Source organism: Cygnus olor, chromosome Z, assembly GCF_009769625.2.
Source record: "Cygnus olor isolate bCygOlo1 chromosome Z, bCygOlo1.pri.v2, whole genome shotgun sequence".
Classification (NCBI taxonomy): domain Eukaryota; kingdom Metazoa; phylum Chordata; class Aves; order Anseriformes; family Anatidae; genus Cygnus; species Cygnus olor.
Window position 1 is genome coordinate 32,809,085 of NC_049198.1, and position 24,235 is coordinate 32,833,319.

The following is a 24,235-nucleotide window of genomic DNA, read 5'->3' on the forward strand; positions in this document are numbered from 1 at the left end:
AGAATTAGGTATTCTGAACGTGGGGTGCCTCCTTCACTCTTTTTACACATATACGATGTTCCAACAAAACAGCAGGTTCAATAAAAATGAAAGGTGCAAAGCACAAAAATGAAATATTCTCTCATGCAGAGCTTCCAGTATTGGAGTGCACTTCAAGACATTAATGAAGCCATTAAGTTAAAATTATAACTAGACAAGAATCATGAGAAAATTCATGAAGAAAGGACTCCCCTCTCTTCCACCCCCCCACCCCCCCCACTCCCCCCAAATTGTTTAGGGTACTTTAAACTCCAAATGAAGGCAGCTTAGCTGGATCAAATATCATTGCTTATAAAACAAAATTATTTTGTAGAGGTATTTTCAAGATTCAGATTTAAGGCTCAGTAAGAACAGTGTCTTTGGAAAAGCCAAACCCAGTGGTCAAGAAAATTTACCACAACATATATTTATCAGAAGATATTTTATTGCCAACAAGTACAAAATTGATGCTCTCATTCCCTGATGTCTCATTTTAAAGATAAAGCTTTTCCTTCACCACTTTGAAAGATCTGTAAATACAGCACTGTAAAAAACAAAAACAAAAGCAATAATAAATTAAGAGAAAGAAATTTGAGCAGGACAGAAGCAGATAACCCACCAAGGAGGAAATGTGTTAGAAGCAACAGAAAAGTTCCGAAGTGGAATCAAAATATCGTTGTATGATTTCCTTCCAACAGAAATTTGGGGTTTTGCACATGAAATAAAATAGCAGCAAAGAGAAAGGAAAAATACAAGTGCATGTATGTCCCACTGGAACTTGCTTTTATTAACCAAAACAGTAGTAATCATCAGAATCAATTTTGGGATGTTTATGCAGAGGCTGTGAGTCCTCCATAATAGAAGAATCACTGAACTGGTCCATATCGGAAGGGGTTTGGCGACCAGGGACATCATCAACTAAAGTGTCCAAATAACTCCCCACTGATATTCCATCCAGTCCATCACTACAGTTGTGCAAACTGTTACAGCTGCCATGGAGGGATGTGTCCTGACTTTCCAATAAGCTGCACAGGCTACCACTCAAACTGCTACCTCTGCTGGCAATGGCCTTCTCTTCAATTATCCATTTGATTGATTCAATACTTTCATTGATGATAAGTAGCTGGCGCATAAGCTTGACATCAGTGGCTCGGAGATTAACCTACAAGGCAAAAGCAATTAAAAAGATTAGCGATTTGCTCTAAAATCAGACTCTAAATAGCAGGCTGGAGGCAATAGAAGGATTTTTTAAAACTCGCCTTCAGTATCTAGCACAAATCTGTTTAAATAGTTGTATATAAATATATGTAAGTATTACTATACTTTCAATGAAGTTCAAGTGGGAACCTAATCATGCTACATAAGCAGCCCATTAACAGGAATGTTAGTCATCAACAAGACTTGTAAACGTAACACTATGATGCTAGTAGATGAAACATAGCTGTGACATGACAACTCCTGCGGATAACTTTTCATTATTTAGAGAAGCAAGACACAAACTCGTGTTCATTTACAACGACTTTCAGCTATTTAGCAGATCCAAGCAGCTAAGCATTCACCTCACATCCTCTTTGTTATGGTTATGATAGTAATCTAAAATTTTCAGATGTGTGTTATTTGCAAAAAAGGCTTGTTGATCTTAAACATTTATTCACACTACATCTGAGTTTATGTTGTAAGCGGCAGTACAAATTTCAAAGAGTTGAAACAGATATGGCTAATTATTGAAACTGTAAATTTCTAATTATTAAAACTCATATCAGATGAAGGTTATGACCTTGTGGTCAACCACATATTATAGACTAACATAAAGACTGACAATCAGCAAAAAATAACTGAACAAAAAATACTCTCCAAACACCAACTCCTATTTTGCAACATAATTCTCATGATTGATGCACACACATAGAAGTGTTAATGGTAAAGCATAGTGGCATATTGCAGTGCTGCACCTCACAGCACTTTATGTTCTCCTTACTAGAAAAACTTAACAAGATACTTCTACTAAAATTTCTGCAATGAAACGACATATAAAGGTGATGTCTTAGTGTTTAATTCATTACTTCTTTCTTTTCATCTGAACCATGATGAGCATTGGCAAGAGATTCTGTGGAATCTCCTATTCGTCACATAAAACAAGCGAGAATACTGAGAAGGTGATCTAACAAATTGAAGATGATTCAGGGTTTGCCCATATGGTCATGTGTGGAGAAGCAGCAGCTACTCCCATTCACAGCATGAATTTGTGAAACAGCTGTTTAGTCATGGAAGTGTGTCTGAGCTATATCCCGATGAGAAGACAATGCTAGTTTGCAACCTCATCAGCTCTGCAGCCCCTTCCACTAGCACCTCGGAAATACTAAATGTTCGACATCACAATAGACACACTTGCAATCTCCACATTCACACAGATCTGGGCCTACATAAACTTTTGCCACAGTGCCAACACAGGGCATGCATGTTTAAAACTACTGGGAAGAAAAAAGTAATTTCAGAAGAACTCATAGGATACTATGTCTAGCATGTAATTTGTGTCATATTTTATTGCATGTTCTTACATCCTTCAATTGTACAAATCAAGCATATTACATGCAGGTATGCCACCAATTTAATATACATATTTAACTTCCCCTTTGGATATAATTTGTCTGTAATTATAATTATAATCTTCTCTACAAAAATCTGTGCCACAATCTCTCACTGTATTAAATACATTACATTAAATACATTAAATACTCTTCTTCCATAGATCACTTACATGTTAACTTTCAGACAATTCAGAAGACAAAGCAGTATATTTGAACAGCTTTAGTTCACTGAGAAACAAGAAAACAAGTAAGATCTGTTATGCCAGACAATAGACATTTTATACTGTTCTCCAATTCCATGATTATTATACAGAAATATAGCATCTGTATTGTTCATCTACAGTGGACTGGAATGAGATTGATATTCTCAGGAAGCAAAAGCTATTTCTTCTTTTGCCAAGCAAGACATTTGGACATGATTCTTTCCATACTCAAATGCCAAATTCTTTTCAATCTCCCAAATTACACTGACTTGTTACGGTTTTAAAAAAATATTTTAATGTATTTTTTATTCTGTTAGATACAACAGAGGATTGTACTGGCTCTGGCTGGGATGCTTCATAGCAGCCTCTACAGGTGATGTGTTCTAGCTCTGTGAACAAATCAGCATTGATGACAAAGCAGTGTTTCAGCTACGGAAGAGCAGTACTTGCACAGTGTCAAGGCCTGCTCTACTTCTCACTCTGCCCCCCAGGCAAGAAGGCTGGGGATGAGCAAGAGGTTTGCAGTGGACAGAGCTGGGACAGCTAACCAGAACTGACCAAATGGATATTCCATTATTCCATAATGTCATGTCCAGCATTAGAAGACTCATTTGGTCTTTCCAAAGTAGCTGTGACTTGGAAATTGTCTGGGCATCAGTTTGCTGGTGGGAGATAGGGAGTGATTTTGTGTACTTTATTTTTAGTGCCTTTGCATAATTTATCTTTTTTTCTCTTTGCTTTACTTTTGAAACTGTGTTTCTCTCAACCCATGAATTTTCCTCACTTTTCCTCTTCTGATTCTCTCCTCCTTCTCACTGGAGGACGGTAAGACAAGTAAGTGAGCAGCTGATGGGTGTTTACTGGCCAGGGTCAACCCAACACAAAGATTTTTCAAACTTTGCAAGTACCAGACTGTCTAGGTAACTGTCACGTAAGTATTCGCAGTCCCTAAAACAACTTCTGCATTAGGCTCACTCCAGTTTCACAGGATTTAATATAGATGATATGTTACCATGGAAAACAGCTTTACCATATAGTTTTAACAATGACGCCCATCTATCATTGTTTCAGATGTGAGGTTTTGAAAACAGATTGACTACTTTGTAGCCCTCCTACTCAAGCCAGCTTTTCTTCTCCAGCCCATAAATCACTATAAACCATTTGCTTGGCAACCAGGCTGTTGTGACAGCAGCAAATTAGCTGACTTCCCAATTGCAACTACAGACTTCACCAATTTCCTGTATATATGCAAGTTTGGAAACAGCAATTTCCCAAAAGGCTGATTATGGCAAAGTTTAATGGAACTAGCACCAATACACCACTGATGAAACAGTCACCTTTAGATAAAACGGTGATCTCGTGTATTTCAGTTTCAGTTCAGAGGATCTGTTTTTGTTTTTTTTTTTTTTTTTTTTTTGCTCTTCATGTATCTGTGGCTTCGGAATTTCTGTGGAATGGCCTTATTAGACTAAATTCTTTGCATTTCCGCTGATGAGTCCTCCTCCTGAAGTTACTATTTACTATTTAGTTACTATTTAGTCCCAAGTCTCCCATGTCCATTGCGTACTTTTCCTAAAGCAAACATTAAAAAGTAGTCCACCAAGACTGATCTTTAATGACATTTATCTCATCAACTGATAACATAAAAATGTCACTATGACATTTCTTGCCTCTTGTGTATTTCAGCCCAGACACAATCACATTAGTTTGTACTTACAGAGTTGCAACTCATGTAACTGTTGGAGCAAACCAATCAGTTCCTAGAGGTCTCAATTAAAGGGACTAAACACAATACAATCTCATTACATTTGACAGCTCCATGCACAGTAACAGGTGCAGTTCAGCAATAATCTAAACAGAGTGAATTGTATCTAATTTAGGCATTTTGGAACAGTTTCTACAGCTACTCTTTAATGTAGAGCACAACACCACCAAATGCAAGGTGTGTGGGAGTATGTATCAGTCTTCAGCACAATGTTATGACATACAGCAAGAAAGAAATTGTGGTAAGACAGAGAAAAACAAATTTTGGTTACAACCTAGCTTACATATCCTGTTGTTTGGTTTGCATAATAACAAGAGTACAGATCCCTAGGAATGCTTAACATTAAACAGCTAGTCATGGCATGTGAAAATAACGAAATTAAAGTGACAGCGAGCATCTTTCATGTAACACAGTGTGGTAGTATTCGTGGACAGAACAGTTTAGCATTCAGACACAACCAGTTCTTCAGTCTGGAAGGAATATCTGACCTAAACACTCACATCTCTTTTCCCACACTTACACTGGTTGTTCTAACAAGAACAACATTGCTGCCCTTACTCATCTAGCCTTGGTTATGGGCTTCCATAATCAACACCGTGACTTGCATGACACTGATACACAAAAAATGTATAAATGCACACACAGACATCTGTGTACACACACACACACAAAAAGACATATACACATATTCCTGTTTCTGTATGTACAGTGTTTTTCAAACATGATTTGACTAGGTTATCGGTTTTAGAATAAAACTCTTGATGATTACGGCTGTTAACAAAGACAATTAATGCTTCTTGGCAGTTGTCCAAAATCATGCATTAGCTGTCCTTTTACTTTTGGATCAAAGTTGCACTTGCACTCAGACTACTGGCAAAATGGACTTGTGTTTTCCTGCTGTATATTCTGTAGACGTAGCTTCCAGTCAGCTCCACACACAGTGGCTCCCCACCCCCTCTAAAAACAAGAAAGCTAAAAAATTCAATTCAATATACCCTTTTAATCTGTCAAAGCCATCTGCAACACTAGTTCCTTTCTGCAGTCTGTTTTCTTTTAAGTTCCTAGAAACACATGCTTTTTTCTATTTTTTTTTCCTTTCCTTTTTCTCTTCCCCCCACCCCTTTTTTCTTTCTTTTAAAAACAGCAAATCTGCAGTGATATTAACGGCAATTATTAAGTGTGGTCTGAGAAAAGATATTCCTAAGTTTATTTAAAAGACATTGATTTAATTTTCTCCTCAACACCTTTATGCTGTGTGTTTTAATGAGCACAAAAGAAAAAGGAAAGGAAATAAGCATGCTTGTATAACAAAGTATTTCCTTCAATACAGATCTTTCAGTCATAGCACAGTGAAGTAAGTCACTCAAAGACATGAAATCTTAAACCTAAATGGATTCAGGTAGTTATTTAAGTAACCCTGCTCTGCACAGGATCCCTAGGGCTCAAACACTCATCAAGGATTCAGTAGCATGGGATCTGTGGTTCTGAAGCAGTATACCTTTGTCCAGTTATCCACAATACAGTTATACACAATAACTGGAAGTTGCATGGGAACAGTAGCAAAACATGGTACCGCACTGGAAGCAGTTTGGCGGTTGAACGATCCTGCAGAAAGAATTAGGACATGAAGAGGTTAGATGAAATGGGTACTGCAGTCAATTCCATCTGTTGTTAGTACTGCCACATCCATCTGTACTGCCTTTTTTACAAAATGAATTTCAAGCCAACACAATCTTTCCATGACAAACAGGACTGTGTGACCACTACAGTTTAGGAGCATTACTGCTCCTACATTGCTGCTGCCTTCCTCTTCCTAGGGTATGTCAAAGACAGCTTTCCACTCTCCTGCATCATAAACAGTCATAAACAGTTTTATGGTTACCCACCTATGCCTAGCTCCTCCCCTTTCTCTTTTTAATGGCAGATTACCTTAGTTTTCCATGGAATAATGAACTCCATGAATTCATTTGAGATGCAACAAAAATTAAATAAATCTAACAGTCAATTTATTTTGAATTCCGAGAAGTCTGCTTCTCCTCAGAAGCCAAGCTTATTCTAGTTTCTCCTGGAATTGCTTTTTCTATTACAAATACTGAGCAACAATTTTCAAAGTAACTAAGAAAAGTAATCCCCGTAGATAGAGATAAGAGATGAAGCATAAAATAAACATTTGTTGGAAATGTTTAATTATTTGAGCAGATTTAGTCTTAAGAAGATCAAATTCAGTCAGCAAATATAAAAGGATATAAAATTCATCAATAAAACATCGTCTCTGAGAGGTGACTCTGTGAGAACATGCATAACAAGCTAGAAAGATTCAGAATATGTGAATATATGCATTACTTAATTGGAGTCACTGAGCTAACATATTTACAACAGGAATTAATGTGGTCACACATACAGACTTTGTTTATTAGGCAACCACCACAAAACAACCACACAGCACATGCACTTGAAGGTTAGCAGGCTCAGAACGATATTACAATAGCTTCTCAACAACAGTGAGAGAAAGAAGTGTTTTTTCTTCCATTCATTTAACATGTCTAAAAATCACAAATGACAGATAAGGGTAAAATTTCTGCTCCCTAAACATACAGGTTAATTAATAGGTTGTGCATGAGCTCTGTCCCACTTTAAGCAGTTCTTATGTATGCGCTTGACTTTAAACCTCTTGTCTGCTACCAAACTGCCCTACTGATTCCACCACGGTGTCTGCATGAGGTTCTTAAAATAATAAGCCACTTTGGGCAATGATATTTCAGGATCAAGATAAAAAAGCAGTGTCTAGTCTGACTTCTGAATTTGAATGCAAACTTCATCATCACCTGTCAAAAAGCCGAGGAGATTCCATGTGATAGAGCAGAAGCACACAGGTTAACTATCCCTAGCTAGAAGGGATCAGTTACTCACTGGTGGAACTGCAACTGCTTGTGGGGATGTTCCACATCCACTCCACCACAAAATCAACTAGTTCACATTAAATTCATGCACTACAATAATTGAAGCTCGCTCAACCTATCAAACACTGTATGTGAGCTCTCTCATTTCCTCAGTTTCTTAACATGCATAAATAATAAACATAGTAACCACAGTTTGGCACATCTTAAATTGTCAATAGGTTGAGGTAGATGCTACAGTGCTCATCAGGGCCATGTGTGTCAGACTGATTTACCTCACAGTACTCTAAGTAAAACACACACATTCTTTAAATTTCAGTTAATAGTGTTACAGGTAGATCAATAGCTTTTTGCACTTCTGTTCTCTTTGTTTTCTTTCAGCATAGACTTGAGTCATAATGCATTGCTGAAAGGTTTTCCCATTTCTTTCCTTTTGTTTTTTACACTTGGGGTAGTCTTCAAACAGTAAGAGGCACATACAAAAGCTACCTATACAAATCTCAATTTCCCAGATAAATCCTTGATTTATAGTTACAGTTTGCTGATCTAGTTTATTTCTGCAAATTAAGCAAATTACACTGACCTTTTTCAGCTGCACTTCTGTAATGAGTCATAATAAAAACATTTTGGCAGGCTACAGAAGCAGTTCTGACAACTTACTTTTTCCATTATTTTGCAAAAGACATTATTATCTTTGTGTTTCTCTTGAAGACTCAAAAATTTAAAAAGGCATAGTAGATTTTTAGGCAGCATTCCCTACAATGAAGTCCAGAGAATGTGCAGTTATTAAATTTACAGTTTCTGTCTATGCCCTTGACCTTGCTAGTTTAAAAAGAGGCTCTAAGTCTAGTCACGATCTCTCTTAAGCCTGCTGCGATTCCAAAGCAATACCACACCAAGTGCTTACGACACGTATTTCTACAGGTCCTTATGTTGCTACCAAATTTTATATAAGGTAGCTTTGTGAACAGGGTCTCTTAAGTAAGAGGGAAAAAGGAGGACTGTGTGATTTGACATCAGCCAGAGTGGACTCTCTTTCTGCAGACAGAACTCTGTACCTCACACTAGAGGAAGAAAAGCACCTGGAACCAACCACTCATTACCTGCAACAAGGAAGTGGTTAGGCCAGATCTGAGAGACCACCAAAATGATCAGGAGGCAGAGCAGAACATGATGAGGGATAAAGTTAGCTCAGTACGCACTAAGAGTAAGTAATTCTATGAATGGGTTTCAAAGACATTTCTTGCAAATACATAAACAAAACATTATGCCAGCATGGTTATTTTCTGGTATCTTCTCGTAAACTACAGTATTAGTTATTTACATTTCTCTTACGACACCCTATTTGAATATATTATCTTTATATATACTAATTGATCCCCTTCAGACTTGACAGGAAAATACATGCCATCGAGTTGTGTAACTGCTTTATTGCATTATCTCTGTAATAAAAAAAGTGGATCTCAATGCCTTTTTCCTCCTCCCTGGAATGTGCATCATCCTTTTCTTGCTAGTATCAGTGGGTAGCCTGTCATTTGCATTAATACATAGTAAAATCTCCATGATTTGGATGAATCATTAATTCAGTAGGGTGCAAAAATACTGGCTTAGTTTTTAATGTTATACTGTTTGAGATATTCTGTACACTTCAGTGTAACACTAAATTCACATGGGAAAAATCATTTTGCCTTTGTTTTTTTGGTTGTCTTTTTATTCTACTGTGAAAATGAAGCTGGACTTAATATCTACTAAGTAGATATGATTACTATTATCAGAGAGAAATATGCCACACATCTGAGAGCACGAAGCAGGAAAAATTAAGTTAGTTAAGCCCATACTTCACCACCTCCTCCTCCCTGCCCCCCCCCCCCCCCCCCCAATAAAATAAATGCTAAATCAGAACCTTAAATATTGAAGCACCACAGAAATATCCAGCCTCAGAAGGATGAGAGACTATAAAAGGAAGCTCCTGATTGTTTTAAAGCTCAGTTGAAGAAACATGAAAGGGAGCAGGGAGGAACTGTAACAATTTAAGAACAGTAAAAAGCATCTAATGCAGTATGAAGTTTTTACTGCATGTTTCTAAATATCATATACTGCTGTCATAAAAATAACATCTGACTTTGGAAACATATCTACGATGACAGAGGTGAAAGTGTCCAGGAAAGTCCACACTACAGACCCACATGTGTTGACAGACAAGGTAATGACACTACAAACATTCAGGTCAATATGAAGCAGCTGCAAACAGCGTCAGAAAGTGTTACAGCAGATGGACTATCATAGCACCATTGTAATGTGCTCTGAGCATCTGTCACAACACAGCAACTGTACGCTTCCTCCCCACCAACATGAAACAGCACTGCGGCTCAATAGCATATCCAGGTTTTTTTTTTTGCTTTCATTAACTTACCTATGCTTACCTTGATCAAAACATGCTCCTAAAAATGCGGTGCTAATACTGGAAAAAATATTTATTATTTTCTGAACTAGGTTAGGTTAACGAGGACTCCAGCCCTCTACTTAACCTTTCAACATTAATTAGTTTTAATACTGGCACTGTGTAAATATGCTCAAAAGCACCAAAGTAGAAGAACAGTGATAGAATATCATGGGTTTTGCTTACAGATACATCTGGAACTTGAAAATATTGCTTGTACCTAGACAAGAGTGATCCTCAACTTGTTACTCTTCTTAAAGGGGGAAGAAAAAAAGGAAAGAAACAACACATGCTTTATTCAAGTCAGAACTGAGACATGACAATATTACTACCTGGGAAAAAACTAAGCTTTCTTGAAATTCAAGTCTGGTTTTGCAGTATCACTGGAGAGACACATGAGATTCAAAAAAATTCAAATATTTGCCTTCCCAGAGTTCAAAGTAGGATTCTGTTTGTAATGATTCTGTGGCCCTGGTGATTGGGTAGGTTCTATTAAAAGCATAGTTTTAATCTAACAGTCAAATCTCTTACTGTTGGCACACTCCCATCCTATTTACTGAAGGTTTATCTGAATAAAAAGGAACTTCAAGACAGCCTTGTAATAGTAAGTGATCACGTCATCTTAGAACTGGTTTATCAGAGTTAAGAAGTGATATGCTGATCATTGATTTTTTCCTATGGAAATGTTATGAACACGTATCTGTGTCAAATCTTTTTTAAAAAGTATTTAATAAAAAATACCAAACATCTTATCATACAAGCCTTTTTTTTTTTTTCCTTTTCATTCCTTTCCTTACGTTTAATCTGTAGACCATCAAAAGTTGAGCGTCTTTCGGATTCAGTCTTATTTTTTTCTTTAAAATAAAAAAATTCACCCAAATCTCTCCACTGGTGCAATCACCATCCTGCTAAAGTACTGTTCATTCACGTGATTTGTGCTCACCTGAATGTTCTAGCAAATCTGTGATCTCTCAGAGAAAGTGAAGCCAAGTTGTCTATTTTGAGTCTTGAAACTAAAAATACACTTTCAAACTTCCAGATACCTATAAATAGTTAACTCCTTTTATCTCTTTCTCACCCACTAAGAAGGGATCAAACAGTTCACAGCCAATCTGCATCTGGGCTATCAAGGTTAAAAAACTAGAAGCAAACAAGAAACAAGTACCATTTTTAGCAAGCCGTAATGCTGAACTTGGCTAACACAATTAACCAAGCAGGCTGCTGTTTCCAAGCCTTTTTCATAGGTATGCTCCTACAGAGCACACTGAAGTAATCCACTCTGGAAGCTGCAAGGCATGATTATGCAACTAAGGTGAAAACACATTAAAAAAATCAAATAAACAGAAATCCTAGATTCTAGCCAAAGACATCTGATAAAGTAGCAGGAGTAATCAATCACGAACTATAAACTTCCAAAAACGTCAAACACAGGCACTCTAGATACCTGTCTTTCCATGTTATTTGATCCCTGCTCTGACTAATAACCATCAACCACAGGACATGGTGCAGACCTCAGCTTCTCCTAGACCACTCTGGCTAGACTCATACTCAATTTTTATACCTTAATGGGTTCTTAGCAAATATTTCTACATACCATACGACTGCAGCACTGTGTCTTGATCCTAGTTCAGCACAGAATATTAATCTGTACTACTAAAAGCTACTTCATACTACCAGAGGTATGAGTAGAATGGGAAAGAATCAAGGTAATTGATTACATTTACCATTTCTCTTACTACTATGGAAATACTGACTAGCTGGGGAGCAGAAACAGAGTGCAAGATTTGCCCTAAGCTAGGAAAAGACAAATATGGCCTTCGAAAATAATCACAGAATGGTTTGTGCTGGAAGGGACCTTAAAGACCACCCAGTTTCAACCCCCTGCCATGTGCAAGGACACCTCCCACTAGATCAGGTTGCCCAAAGCCCCATTCAACGTGGTCTTGAACACCTCCAGGGATGGGGCATCCACAGCTTCTCCAGGCAACCTGTTCCAGTGCCTCACCACCCTCGGAGTGAAGAATTTCTTCTGAATATCTCATCTAAATCTACCGTTTTAGCTTAAAACCATTACCACTTTTTCTATCAATATATTCCCCGATAAAGAGTCCCTCTCCAATAAAGAGACCCTCTCCAAATTCCATAATCAGAATTGCTTGAGAAGTGAGAGAACTAGACAAGGAAATCTGGGCCACAACAATGTTGGGCTGAGCTAGAGAACTATGGTTTTATCTTAAAAGGGCAGGATAGGGCTCTTTTAGTGTAATTTTGTCATTGAACTTCAACAGAACAGAAAGGAAATGACCAAGCAAAAAGAAAAGCTTAAACATCATATTGTTGTTGGGGTTAAACTTTTTCTTCTGAAATAGGAGGGCTGCTGCTGTGCACTGATGAATGTATAACGAGCTATATGAGTTGGTCACTGTGAGCTGCCTCATCTGCCTATGGAGAAAACAGCAGTTACCTCCCCTCTATTGTTCCAGTCACAGTCAACTAATGCTAGGCACTAACAAAGGAGTAAGTCAATTCCACTGGCACTTGATGTTGAAGAAAACTACTGTTGCTTTGGCATACTAGTAATGCTCTCTTCTCTTGAAGACTTTCTTCTCTACTCTTGAAGGATTTTAGTTTTCCCGTACAAACCCTGTAACACTAGGAACCAGCCATAGGCCATCACTTGAGATTGACATATTCTGAAATACAGAATCACAGAATCATCTAGGTTGGAAGAGACCTCCGAGATCACCTAGTCCAACCTCTGACCTAACACCAACAAGTTCTCCACTAAGCCATATCACTAAGCTCAACATCTAAACGTCTTTTAAAGACCTCCAGGGATGGTGACTAAACCACTTCCCTGGGCAGTCCATTCCAATGCCTAACAACCCTTTCAGTAAAGAAGTTCTTCCTAATATCCAACCTCAACCTCCCCTGGCACAACTTTAGCCCATTCCCCCTTGTCCTGTCACCAGGCATGTGGGAGAATAGACCAACCCGCACCTCGCTACAGCCTCCTTTAAGGTACCTGTAGAGTGCAATAAGGTCGCCCCTGAGCCTTCTCTTTTCCAGACTGAACCATCCCAGCTCCCTCAGCCGCTCCTATGCAAAAGTCCTCCTAAGAGATATTAATTAGGCCTCTTAATGGTTAGAGTGGTTGAAGTGTCCCTGTGAAGGCAAAATGAACTTGCAGTCACAGGTCAGGAAGAGTTCTCTTTCCACTTTGGTTTCATGTCCACTCCTCTTCGAACTGTATAGTGTCGAGAAGCCTAGAACAAACAATAGTCTGAGTCTGCAATGGCTACTGGCACGACTTCTCGAAGTCAGCATGTTTGTGTGCAGAACCACCCTAACTCTTAGTTAGAATACCCTTCTGCCCACAGAAAGGATTCTTCAGGATCAAACTACCAAAAAAAAAAAAAAGTGTTACAGCTATTTCATTTCATGTGCTTTATTCTAAACACACATTGTCTGGCTTTGACCAACAGAGTAAACAGTCTGTATTTAGCAGCCAAATGTAGAGAACAAATTCACACTCATGGTGGGCCAGGAGCAGCCACCCTCCTCTAGGCACCATTTCAAGCTTAAATGTTAGTCTCATCCCAGATACCATTCACTTCACTAGTTTTTGAAAAGGTAGCAAACTGATACAGATCCTACTCCTGCTTATACAGAAATGCTTCGCAGTTCTCTCCTTGCTATCAGGACTGTCATTTATAATTACTGCAAGAATCAAGGTCAAAATCTGAAGCTTTATAAATAAAAAATATTCTTTTCTGCAAACACTATTGAGAGAACAGTGTCCAATGTTTGCTATGCCTTATAAGCATGCACCCTAGTCACAAAATCTAGTTCAGTCATTTCAAATTGAACATTAATTTAAACCAGTAGAAATTCTGTAGGAGAACAGAAAAAAAAAAAGAAAAAGATACAGACAGAAAAATGCAAAGCAGGGTTTTATTTATTTATTTGTTTATCTTGTGGTAAAAACATGAAGTTTGGAAACACCCAACCTATCTAATAAATTATAATTCTTGGATGTGCACCTCCTTCTGCATCTACAGCGAGGCCAAAACAGCAATGCAGTAAAATGACTCTCCTTCTGGAAGCATTTTAGCCATAAATGCAGCTGGTATCTAACAACTTTGAACAAAATTAAGCCAGTAAAACATTTATAAAGTCTGCAACTCCCAGTAGTTAAACAGCAATTCAGCATTGCCTTACAGGCACTAAATGCTTTCACTTCACCTGGCACTGCACCCAGCAAGGCTGTACAATATTGCAGGGAGTTTGTTTTACAGCACAGCAAATGAAACATGCAGATCACTTCCCCTGGCAGCTCTGTGTTTTTGTGCTTCCTGTTACCTAACAAATGTGTCATATCATTCGTTTGACAAAGCATTAAGAATTGCCAGGTTGGCATGAAGGGGGCAGAAGGATTAGACTGATGACAATAGGGTTTCAGAGCTGTGCGTGCATTTCTCGTCTCCATATTTACGGAAGCTCTGGGAAGAGGGTGCATAGCCTGACAAACCAGAGTAGCTAACACTAACACCTGACATGCATACATTGCTTAAACTCTCTAGTGTCCTTCTCTTACAGAAGGAGGAAAACCTCCTTTGGAGCAACATCGGGGGGAACCCTCAGCTGTGTTTCATTCCACATACTCATCAGCCCCAGGCTGGAAGCCAGTGGGACTCACTGCTGGAACAGCATACAGGGTATTTCAGAAGTAATGGACCATCTGTATCTGCTTCTACATTTGATAAAACCTGGGTGCGAGTTTTATACCTTTCAAAACTCTACAAATGAGAAGGTCTACAGACCTACCAGAGCCCATTCCAGCTGGCTATAGTGAACACTTCACCTCCACAACCAAGTGTTCTGTGGAGCTTGCAAACTGCTCAGGTACTTGACTGAAGTTCTTCAGAACATAAAACATCACAGGATGTGCCTAAATGGCCCACTGCTCACTTGGACATAGCCAGTTCTCACTAGAGACTAAGACAGACATGGAAAGACAACCACCGATGCCTAAGCTGCACACAGCAGCTGCCAAAGACAGAACATGTGAAAAACTATGAAAGTAGTAAGATTGCTTCAACAAGTTTAATTAAAATCTTTCTCCAAATCACATCTTCCAGTAATGGTTACCTTATGAAAGTGAGTCCAAACATGCTGCAGGCACAGTGATGTCTTAATTTAACAGAAGCATAGCTGTGAATTCAGCAACTACTGAATTAAGTATTCTAGTCACACACCTTTGGACTACAAAAAACAAAAAGGCAAAAAGCAATGCAATGTAGATTATGGTGTGCCTATTTAAATGACTACATACAAAAATACTGTCTCTGTGATAAATGGTTCTAGCAGATTGTTATAGACACAAAATAAGAGCGTAAGTGGCTCAAGGGATGCCAACGCCATTTATATATCCATATGGCTCTGTGCACCCTGATACAGAGTAAGATCAAGACCAGAAACCTACCTACCCTCAGAGCAAGGCTTACCACTTGATAATCAGCATTATCATGGTGAGTGCAAGTGCAAGTTTTTCCAGCTAGATCTGGTTTGTAGCCATTCAGCTGATAACAGAAGAGCCCCTCACACTCATACCCTTACACTGCAAAGTACAGATGTGCAAGAACGTTTTATCTTCTACATTAAAGAAACATAATTGTTTCAACTGTTAATCTCCTTGGCTCTTATTGCAGACGTATATTTCAGAACAAATATTTCATCATCTTCCTGAAATTCCACAGCAGTCACTCCCACATAATTCTCTCTCCAGTCCTTCTCTAGTCCTTGAATAACTTATCCTGTCTACTGCTGAAAAGTTAATTATTATTAAGTGACTGAAAAGGTCAAGATTCACAGGTTTAAAATTCTTAGTACTAGGATTCCCTTCTGGCATTAACTGAGGTTATCCAATGACAAGGATGATATTTCCAAACTGTGCTTGAAAACAACAGGCCATAGGACAGCAAGACTGAACAGCTTAAACTAACAAAATACACCCAAGACCTCCCTAACAAGAAAGCCAGACACATGGAAAGTCTTACAGAAGTTATTTTTCCTTAAGTACCCAGTAAACTTATTGGCCCAAACTGGGTAATCTTGCTCCTCACAATTTCTCTGCTGATGCATGCCATCACACTTCAGTCCAAATTCAAGCTTCTCCCCCCTCCTTCTTCAGTAGTTTTTAACAGCTGTAAATATCAGTTTCTGCAGCATTGTAGATGTTTAATAGCTTTCTGACAAGCCTGCAAGTAGCCACTTTTGCTGCAGTTGTTTTAGAGCAGGGCTTACTCAAACTACTCTTGAGTCATTAGAGCTTAAAAAGTCACCAGTTTCCTATGTATCTCCAGTACATAAGGTCTGCATTCACAAAAATCATACTAAAATTTCATGTATTGCCTGTTACCTGTGTTTCAGTTAGAATTTTAGAATACCTACCCATAAGTTTATAGACTGCGTAGAACACAGATCGTCTGACCTGAAATGACCTGAGCACTGCTATGCAAGTAGTAGCAGATATCTTACAGTAAGAAACTTAGTGATGCACTGATGACTTCTAAGGCTCCAGCTGCCCTCCTAAATACTGGCCCCAGCTTTCTACCACTGAGGATAAATGGCTGATTGAAGCCAAAATTCAACAGATAGAACAACTGACATGATGGCAAAAAGTAATCCACCAGTGGTAAATGCTCATAGCTAGCAGCCCCACTTACAAGGGTGAGGATTGGAAAGAAAAGGCTACAACTCTGCCTTTGTAACAGAAATTTGCCCCTTTTATTACAAGATCTTCTACAATTCAGGTCTTTATCTTCACAAATAATAATTCACAAACCATCTTTTAGAGCTGCTTGTATGCAAGATTCTCAACTGTCATGGTTACAAATGCAGGTGAAAATCCAAGAGAGAAATTGCCCTTGATTTCATAAAATTCCAATTACTTTTCAGCACTTGTTGGCCAGTCATCTCTGGTCAATGTATGTATTTAGTATTGTGCATTTCAAGTTTTTTGAGTTTACACACAAAAGGTTCTTTTTAACTACAGTTAGCCCTACGTATCCACACAAAATCATGCTGTTCTGCTGATTTCATTAGAAAATTTGCAATCTGCTGTAAGCTACTGTAAATCACTTAAACTGTAGAGCTCTGTACAGAAGGGTTTTAATTTTCAGCAAAACACCACATCTTTTCATTATGAACTGTCATCAATCAGATTTTAAAAAACAACTTCAAAGCCAAAACTCTTCCTCCATCCTGGAAACAAAATAATCAAGAAAGAAACAGCATGAAATGCTAGTGTGCATTGTTTCAAATCAGGACTGTCAAAAGCCTCATCTGTAATTTGGCAAACTAACTCTGTCTCTTGAGTGCAATCAAGCATCCATGAGACTGCTGTGACAATCTCTTGTATTGCATGTGTTTCACACTGATGATACTATGTTAGGTATCTGCAGTGTTTCACAGACTCCTGGTCAAGCAGTAATTAATTATGTAAGCATACGTGTACTTTCTGGGGACTTAAACCTTTCATTAGCTAGTACAGCTGAACAGGAATGGCCATAAGCGCTGACTGCGTGCAACACGGTGATGTTCCAGAATTCAAATCCTTTTACCAGGTACTACATGAGATTTGCCAGCCAAAAGATGCTTAAGTATGCACAAAGTTAAATAAAGTTGTTTATCTTGCCCTGCTGAAGACGGTCTTTAAAGTCAGAAAACTTGGCAAAGTTATGGTAGCATAATTAGATTTTATTTTTTTCTTGCTAGATTTGGTCATTATCCCAAAGGATCAATCTACAAATTCCTTTTAATCCGAGCATCCTAATATCACTGTGCAATCTAAATGCCACATAAAAATGACAAACTCCTTTAACCACATCATGACAATTGGAGGGTACAAAAGAGAGAACTTGTTAGCAAGATCCAAGATTATGAGCTTTTTCAGTGAACCTCTGGAAGACCTGTGGAAATAAGTTAATCTCTATTTCTGTATTCTTTCTTTTTAGTTCTAAGAAGAGCCTCACTTCAGGGGTTCATTGAGCAACTGCTCACTAAGAAACCAAGGTTAAATCAAACCCTCCTACACAGGCTTGAGGCTTAGCCACTAGTAATTTTATATTTAAGATTTTATCTTCAATCAAGTTTTTAAGCAAAAATTCCAATTAATCTAACAGAAAACCAGCATCTGATACAGAGTTTTGCACTGCTGACTAGACACACTGAATCATATCTTGGCTTCAACTAAGTCAATTGATGTTATCATTGGAAACAGTAAATGTAGCCGCCTGTACCTACAGCAAGTGTTAAGAGATGTTTCAAGTTACATTTATTGACTTTTTAAAAATGCCTTTCAAAGAAGCTAATAAAAGCAGACTCCCCCCTACCCCCCCCCCAGTTACTGTTCTAACAAATCTGAAGTTGCTCAAAATCTTAAGAGCTGGTAAGAGAGAGTTACAGAAAGTCTGCCCTTCAATCTGCATCTTCATTTACATGCTAAGTATATGCAAAAATTGTTAAAAAAAAAAGAAGAAGGAAGAGGAAGGACTAGCATCATAATGATTGTATTTGCCTCAATTCCAATCAGTACAAGTACCACTAGTTCTGCTTCATTTTGTCAGGACTATTAGAGCAAAGGGAGAAAAAAAAAAATCAACTAGTGAGACTGCACAGGCACATGCCTCTTTCCCAACCAGCTTTAGCCTAAATCTGTCATACTCAATTTCTTGGCAATGGGATTGTTTCCACCTACTTCTCCCCAACCCCCCCCCCCCCCCCCCAAAAAAAAAAAAAACAACAAAAAAAAACCTGCCACACTCAGAATACCCAGTTTGGCCTTCAGGCTCATTAATGATGTTTGATCCTCAATGGTGTTCACTGGAAGAAAGTTCATCTAAAAGTTCCAGCTCTGCCATTTCCCTCTTAATTCCAAGACATTGTTTACCTTTTTTTGGACCCAAGTACTCTTACGCAAAGCATGTTGTTATTATTTTATTGTGTGTAGTAGAGACAGACTATGCTTTCTAACTTCTTTAGCTTTCAAAGATGCAATTTGAGAAAAATATGAACTGAAAGAAAAAAAACAACAACAACAACATACTTTGTTTTCAGGTGTTAATAAAAATCTCTCTTTGAGTAAACACAGAGCTTGTGAAGGAGAAATGAGGTTTCTGAAGCAGCAGCAGTTAGTGTTCAGCCGTCAGGTTCAGCAGTTATTAGCCATGTTGATTACTTACAGCAGCATGCAGCTGTACTGAGTGGTGACCTCACGAGCATTACACACAAGAAACAGGATCACAGCTATGAGGGGTATGGAGTATTCATCACATTCTAGGTTGACCAGAGAACAGCATTTTGACCCATGTTAGCAATTAAACCTTGCTTCTCTTGTTATGCAATGGCCTTACGCCTCAAAGGTTTTCAGAATTACCAGGGCAGTCACAATCACAGACTCGGATGGGAAAAGTGAAGGTAAAGAAGGGGAAGGTGCCCTGGCTCAGCAGGTCCCTAGTTCAAGAAAGACACGCCATGGCATTCTGCACAGGATTCCAGTGACTACCAACAAAATTGGGTTCCAGGGAAAAAGAACAATCCACTCAAGACAGCGAAAGGATCAGGGGACGCAAGATGCAAGCCTCAAGGCCTCAGTCAGCAGATGTACAGTTTACTCCCAGACACCTGCCTATCTGTCAGGAGCTTAAACTCATGGTCAAAAACACTACTCCTAAATCAAATATGGACATGATTATATGCTCATCTCTTTAACATTCTCCTGCAGGAGATGATAGATGGGAGCTAATCATGTCCACCCATTTTATTCATGCTTTTCCAGGCCCAAGGACATGGCAACGTCATGACAGACATTTCAGACCTTCCACCATCTCTCTCTTTCTCAGAAGCATCCATATCAACAAATAATAGTACTTCATTCTGAAGCATGATAAACATATAGGGTGGTTGAAAGAGCAGAAGAATCAATTTCATTGGTGTCTGGAGGAAAAAGTGTGCACTGAAAGGAGAGAAGATGGTCCTGCATTTTAAAATGAGGAAAAATTATACCTACCTCCATTCCTGCACAACTGAATTTACTTTGGTCACTGGAAGGATTACATACTACCTGAGATAAGGCTTAATGTACGCTCCCAAACATTACAACCGGGTTTACATTACAACCGGTACGCTTTCCTTGTTCTTTACTGTCAGGGGCCAAACAATAGGGTGTCAGTGGAACACAGAGGTTCCTCCTCTCATAATAGCTCATAATAACTAATACATCCTTAGCACAGTCAAAAGCTTTGGAATCACTGTGATTTCAATGCAATGAAAGGTCAAAATGTACTCATAATATCCATAACATAGCTTTATTTCTCAGATTTAGTTGGAATTTGTCAAGACGGGCACAGCCATTGTGACAAACAATACCTGTAGGAAAGGACAGAAGTTGAGGTACATAAATGCACAATTTGTATGAAGTTAAAAAAAAAAAAAAAAAAGCCATGTCTGCTCAAAATGTCTTCACTAACAAAACCTAGAAGATAATATAGTGAGAATGTACTGGTCAATATTAAAGATTAAGATGTCTGCACAACAGTCAGTCTCAAGTTATTCATATATGACTAGGTCAGCCTGAATAACCTTGGTTTGCAAATATGTACAAAAAGGTTGTCTCAAGCCTGAAGCAAGCAAGCCAAAAAAAAAACCCCACAGGTGTACATATGAACTTCTGTGAGTAGGCTGCAGAAGATGGTATCACAGAGCAACTATAAAAAGATAGTATAATAGATGTTGCTTGGTTTTCTAAACTTCTTATTTTTTTTCCATTTTTTACATCTGTTTACTATTATAGCAGATAGTAACTACTTTTCTCCCCAGTCAAAGCCTCTTAGATATTCATCAGAATCAAAGAATAATATGCTACAAATAGATGTGAAACAGTGAGACAACAGATGAAAAGTTTTGGTTCTGTTTTAGGAGTGATGTTTGGAAGAAGAAGAAGAGACATAGAAACTCTCCTTATCTGCTGTTGTTCTTAAATTGTACAGATCTGTACACTGTCACAAGAAAACTGCAGAAGGGAAAGGGACAGATTAAGAACTTGAAGAAACCTTATGGACAGAGGAGAAATCTTATGTTACTGTAGACAACCATACGAAGATAGCTAACTTCCAAGCTCTGGATTATAGAAAACAGATGACACGTGAAAAAGTATGTAGATAGAGTAACTGTATTTCACCTTGTACAACAAACAGTCATTATAGAAGTAGCTGAATGGGCATGCACAGAATAAAAGTCAAACGAGGAGGTGTACAACAGAACTCCCCTGACATAATGTAAGCAATGAGTTTAGATGTGAAAAACTAAGTCAGACATTGAAGTGAGAAAGAATAGGTGAGATCAAGGAGGGTGAGACTAAAACTCATTCATTCCAAGAGCAGGGGGGAAAAAGAAGGAAATTGGGAAGCAGAATGAAGAATACAGACGAACTAAAGATTGTAATGTGAAACTTCACATATAAAGTAGATGAAGAAGAGACCAAGTAGTAAGGAAAACATGATGAAGGCAAATCACTTGATTTTTATCCCTTAATAGGCATAACTGCCATGACATGTCTAGACAGTCATGCCAAGAACTCCATCCGTCTTATTTGCTATCTTTGCAGTTCAACATTCCTAAGACTTTTATATTATAATCTATGCACAGGTCACTCTACAACCCTCGTACAAGTTTAGAACTTTGAAAATTAACATGAAGGATGCTAACAATGGGGAACAGTGTTAAAAACTAAAATTCTCAGTGGTCATTACACTGAAATGCATGATAGTTTAGATTAGCAAGCATCTCTTAAAGCATATGAAGTCATAAAGCACTAATTGTGATATAAAAGTGACTTTTCAAGATTAAGGTTGTAATCTTGGCTATGAACTCCCACAATGCCCACTCCCGATTTCCCTTTCCTCCTAGCCTGCTTATTCTTTCAGAACTCTCCCACCCACCGACCTTTTGCTTATATATACATGAGGTTGCACCGGGACAGGCACAATGGTATAGCATTGTACTTGTTTACATAGGATGAGATTGCTTTGTTCGCTCTGAATGGCAGAGTTCCAAGACAGTTGCATAAAGCCACCTCCACAAGCTGCCAGCAAAATCCTCATCCCAACAAGAAAATAGTACGGAATTTGACCAAGCAAGTTATGCATCAAGAACTGTGGAAAAGGGCTGCTACCAAAAAAATGTTCTTCTGGGATCTTGCACAATGATTACAGTCTAATATAACTGAGGCCCAATGGGCATTGTCAGAATCGTACCTACTGAGTGTTCAATATTTTTGGTTGGTGGCTCATTGGCTTGCAAAGACTGCGATGGTTCTTTCGGTTTTGCCTTAAAGGTGGCAATTTGATGGCACCACTGAAAAACAAAATTTCTCGACGACAGCAGCACACAATGCAGGGCAAGCACCTGCTTTAAAACAGTAAGCAGGTCAGAAGTCCAGAAGTAAGTCGAGTCACAGAAATCCTCTCAGCCACGTTATAAATAGGAGCCTGGCGAAGAACCACCGCGCATTTACACGGTGTCTGTTCAGAGCTAGATAACCCCCTGCAGACCCACGTCCACAAGCAGAGTCCCAGGACACCAGGCCGAGTTTCCAGTGCAGAAACCTGCCGTGTCTCTCCAGCTACACGCCGCCGAGAGGCAGCAGGTGCGGCGCGGTGAGGCGGAGGCGCCGCACCGTGCACATCGGCACGCCCGCTCCCTGACGGGCTCCGGCTCCAAGGGGCGACCCCGTCCCCTCCGGGCGGCCCTGCCGAGAGACACCCCGGGCACTCACCATCTCCTGCCGCAAGAGGTTAAGTTTCGTCTCCAGCCGTGCGAGGGCGGCGGCACGGCGGCGGCGGGGGCCGGGGGCCGCAGCGGGGCCGCGGGCGGGCTCGGTGGTAGCGGCGGCGGTGGCGGCGCGGCCCGGGTGCTCCTCCCCGCGCAGCGGCCGCGCCAGGCTCTCGGGCACTTTGCGACCCAGCTTCTGCTCCACGTCGCGGAGGTCGGGGGGGCCGCCGGGCTCCATGGCTGCCGGCCTCGGAGGGGCCCGCGGCGCCGGACGGGGCGGCACCGGCGCTACCCGCGGCCGCCCGGCCGCTGCAGGGGCGCGGAGGAGCAGTGACCCGCGGCAGCGCCGCGGCCGGCGCCCGGGTGGACCGCGGCGGACATGGGGGTTCCCGGCACGCCGCCCCCCGCGCTGCCCTGCCCTGCCACTGGGTGGGGGGACACCAAAACTAGCGGGCGGGAGCGAGGGGGGGCAGCTCCCCCGGGGCCTGGCGGCGGGAGCGCCCCGACCCCGCTGCGGGACCGGGACCGGGACCGGGACCGGGACCGGGATGCGCACTGTCGGCCGCCGGCCCGGGCACCGCGACCCGAGTCATCGCGTGTCCCGGCCCGCTGCAACTTTAAAGGCCGCTGGCAGGTGGAAGAGGCGCGCCCCGGCCCTCCTACCGTAATGCCAGGACAAGAGGCGCACGTCCGCGGCCAACAGCGCGCACGCCGGCCCGGAGCTGCCGGGCAGGGCTGAGGAGCGGCGTGAGGCTTCGGGGAAGGGGAGGGGAAAAGTGGAAAGAAAAAAAATAAAAAAAAAGAAAAAAAGAAAAAAAAAAGAAAAAGGAAAAGAGGAAAAGAGAGGAGAGAAAAGGGGAAAGCACAAGAAAAAGGGAAAGAAAAAGAAGAAAAAAGACAAAGAGAGGAAAAAGGAGAAAAAGAGAAGAAGGAAAAAAAGAACAAGAGAAAAAGGAAAAGGAAAAGGAAAGGAAAGGAAGGGAAAGAAAAGAAAAGAAAAGAAAAGAAAAGAAAAGAAAAGAAAAGAAAAGAAAAGAAAAGAAAAGAAAGAAAGAAAAGAAAAGAAAAGAAAAGAAAAGGAAAAAGAAAAACAACCCCTAGAGCGCTGTGACCTTAGATCACTTTCTAACAGGGCTAGATGTATCTACAGGGTGAATGTTATTTCCACTTGGCAAACAGGTTTCATTGCAGACAGGCTGATTTTCCCCCTTCCTCCACCACCCATTACTACTTTTGTACCCCTATCCGCCCTTTAAAAAGCAAAGTTTGTTAGCTTCATGGGTCACCGTAACTCTGATAACAAGGTATGCACTGGCCATGCTGATTGCAGTGGCAGAAGTGCCCTGGTAATCCTTGGCCTGGTGTGTTGCTCCATGTGCCTGTCACAGCACTGAAAAAGACCTTTCAGTGGTGAAACTTGCAGTTTGACTAGTCCCATCTGTGGAGCTACAGCTGACACATGTTGGGGGGGTGGGGTTGAGAAAGTTTGG

At 40.1% G+C, this 24,235-nt stretch overlaps 1 protein-coding gene across 1 annotated transcript; it reads right to left on the reverse strand.

Annotated features, from left to right (window-relative positions):
• Window positions 1-445: 445 nt before the first annotated feature.
• LURAP1L (leucine rich adaptor protein 1 like) lies at window positions 446-23,502 on the reverse strand. The gene is made up of 2 exons (XM_040541243.1): window positions 22,750-23,502; window positions 446-1,180 (listed from the first exon to the last, which is right to left on the reverse strand). Exons 1-2 carry the CDS (start codon window positions 22,981-22,983, stop codon window positions 806-808), a joined length of 609 nt encoding a protein of 202 aa, XP_040397177.1. The 5' UTR covers window positions 22,984-23,502; the 3' UTR covers window positions 446-805.
• Window positions 23,503-24,235: the final 733 nt, after the last annotated feature.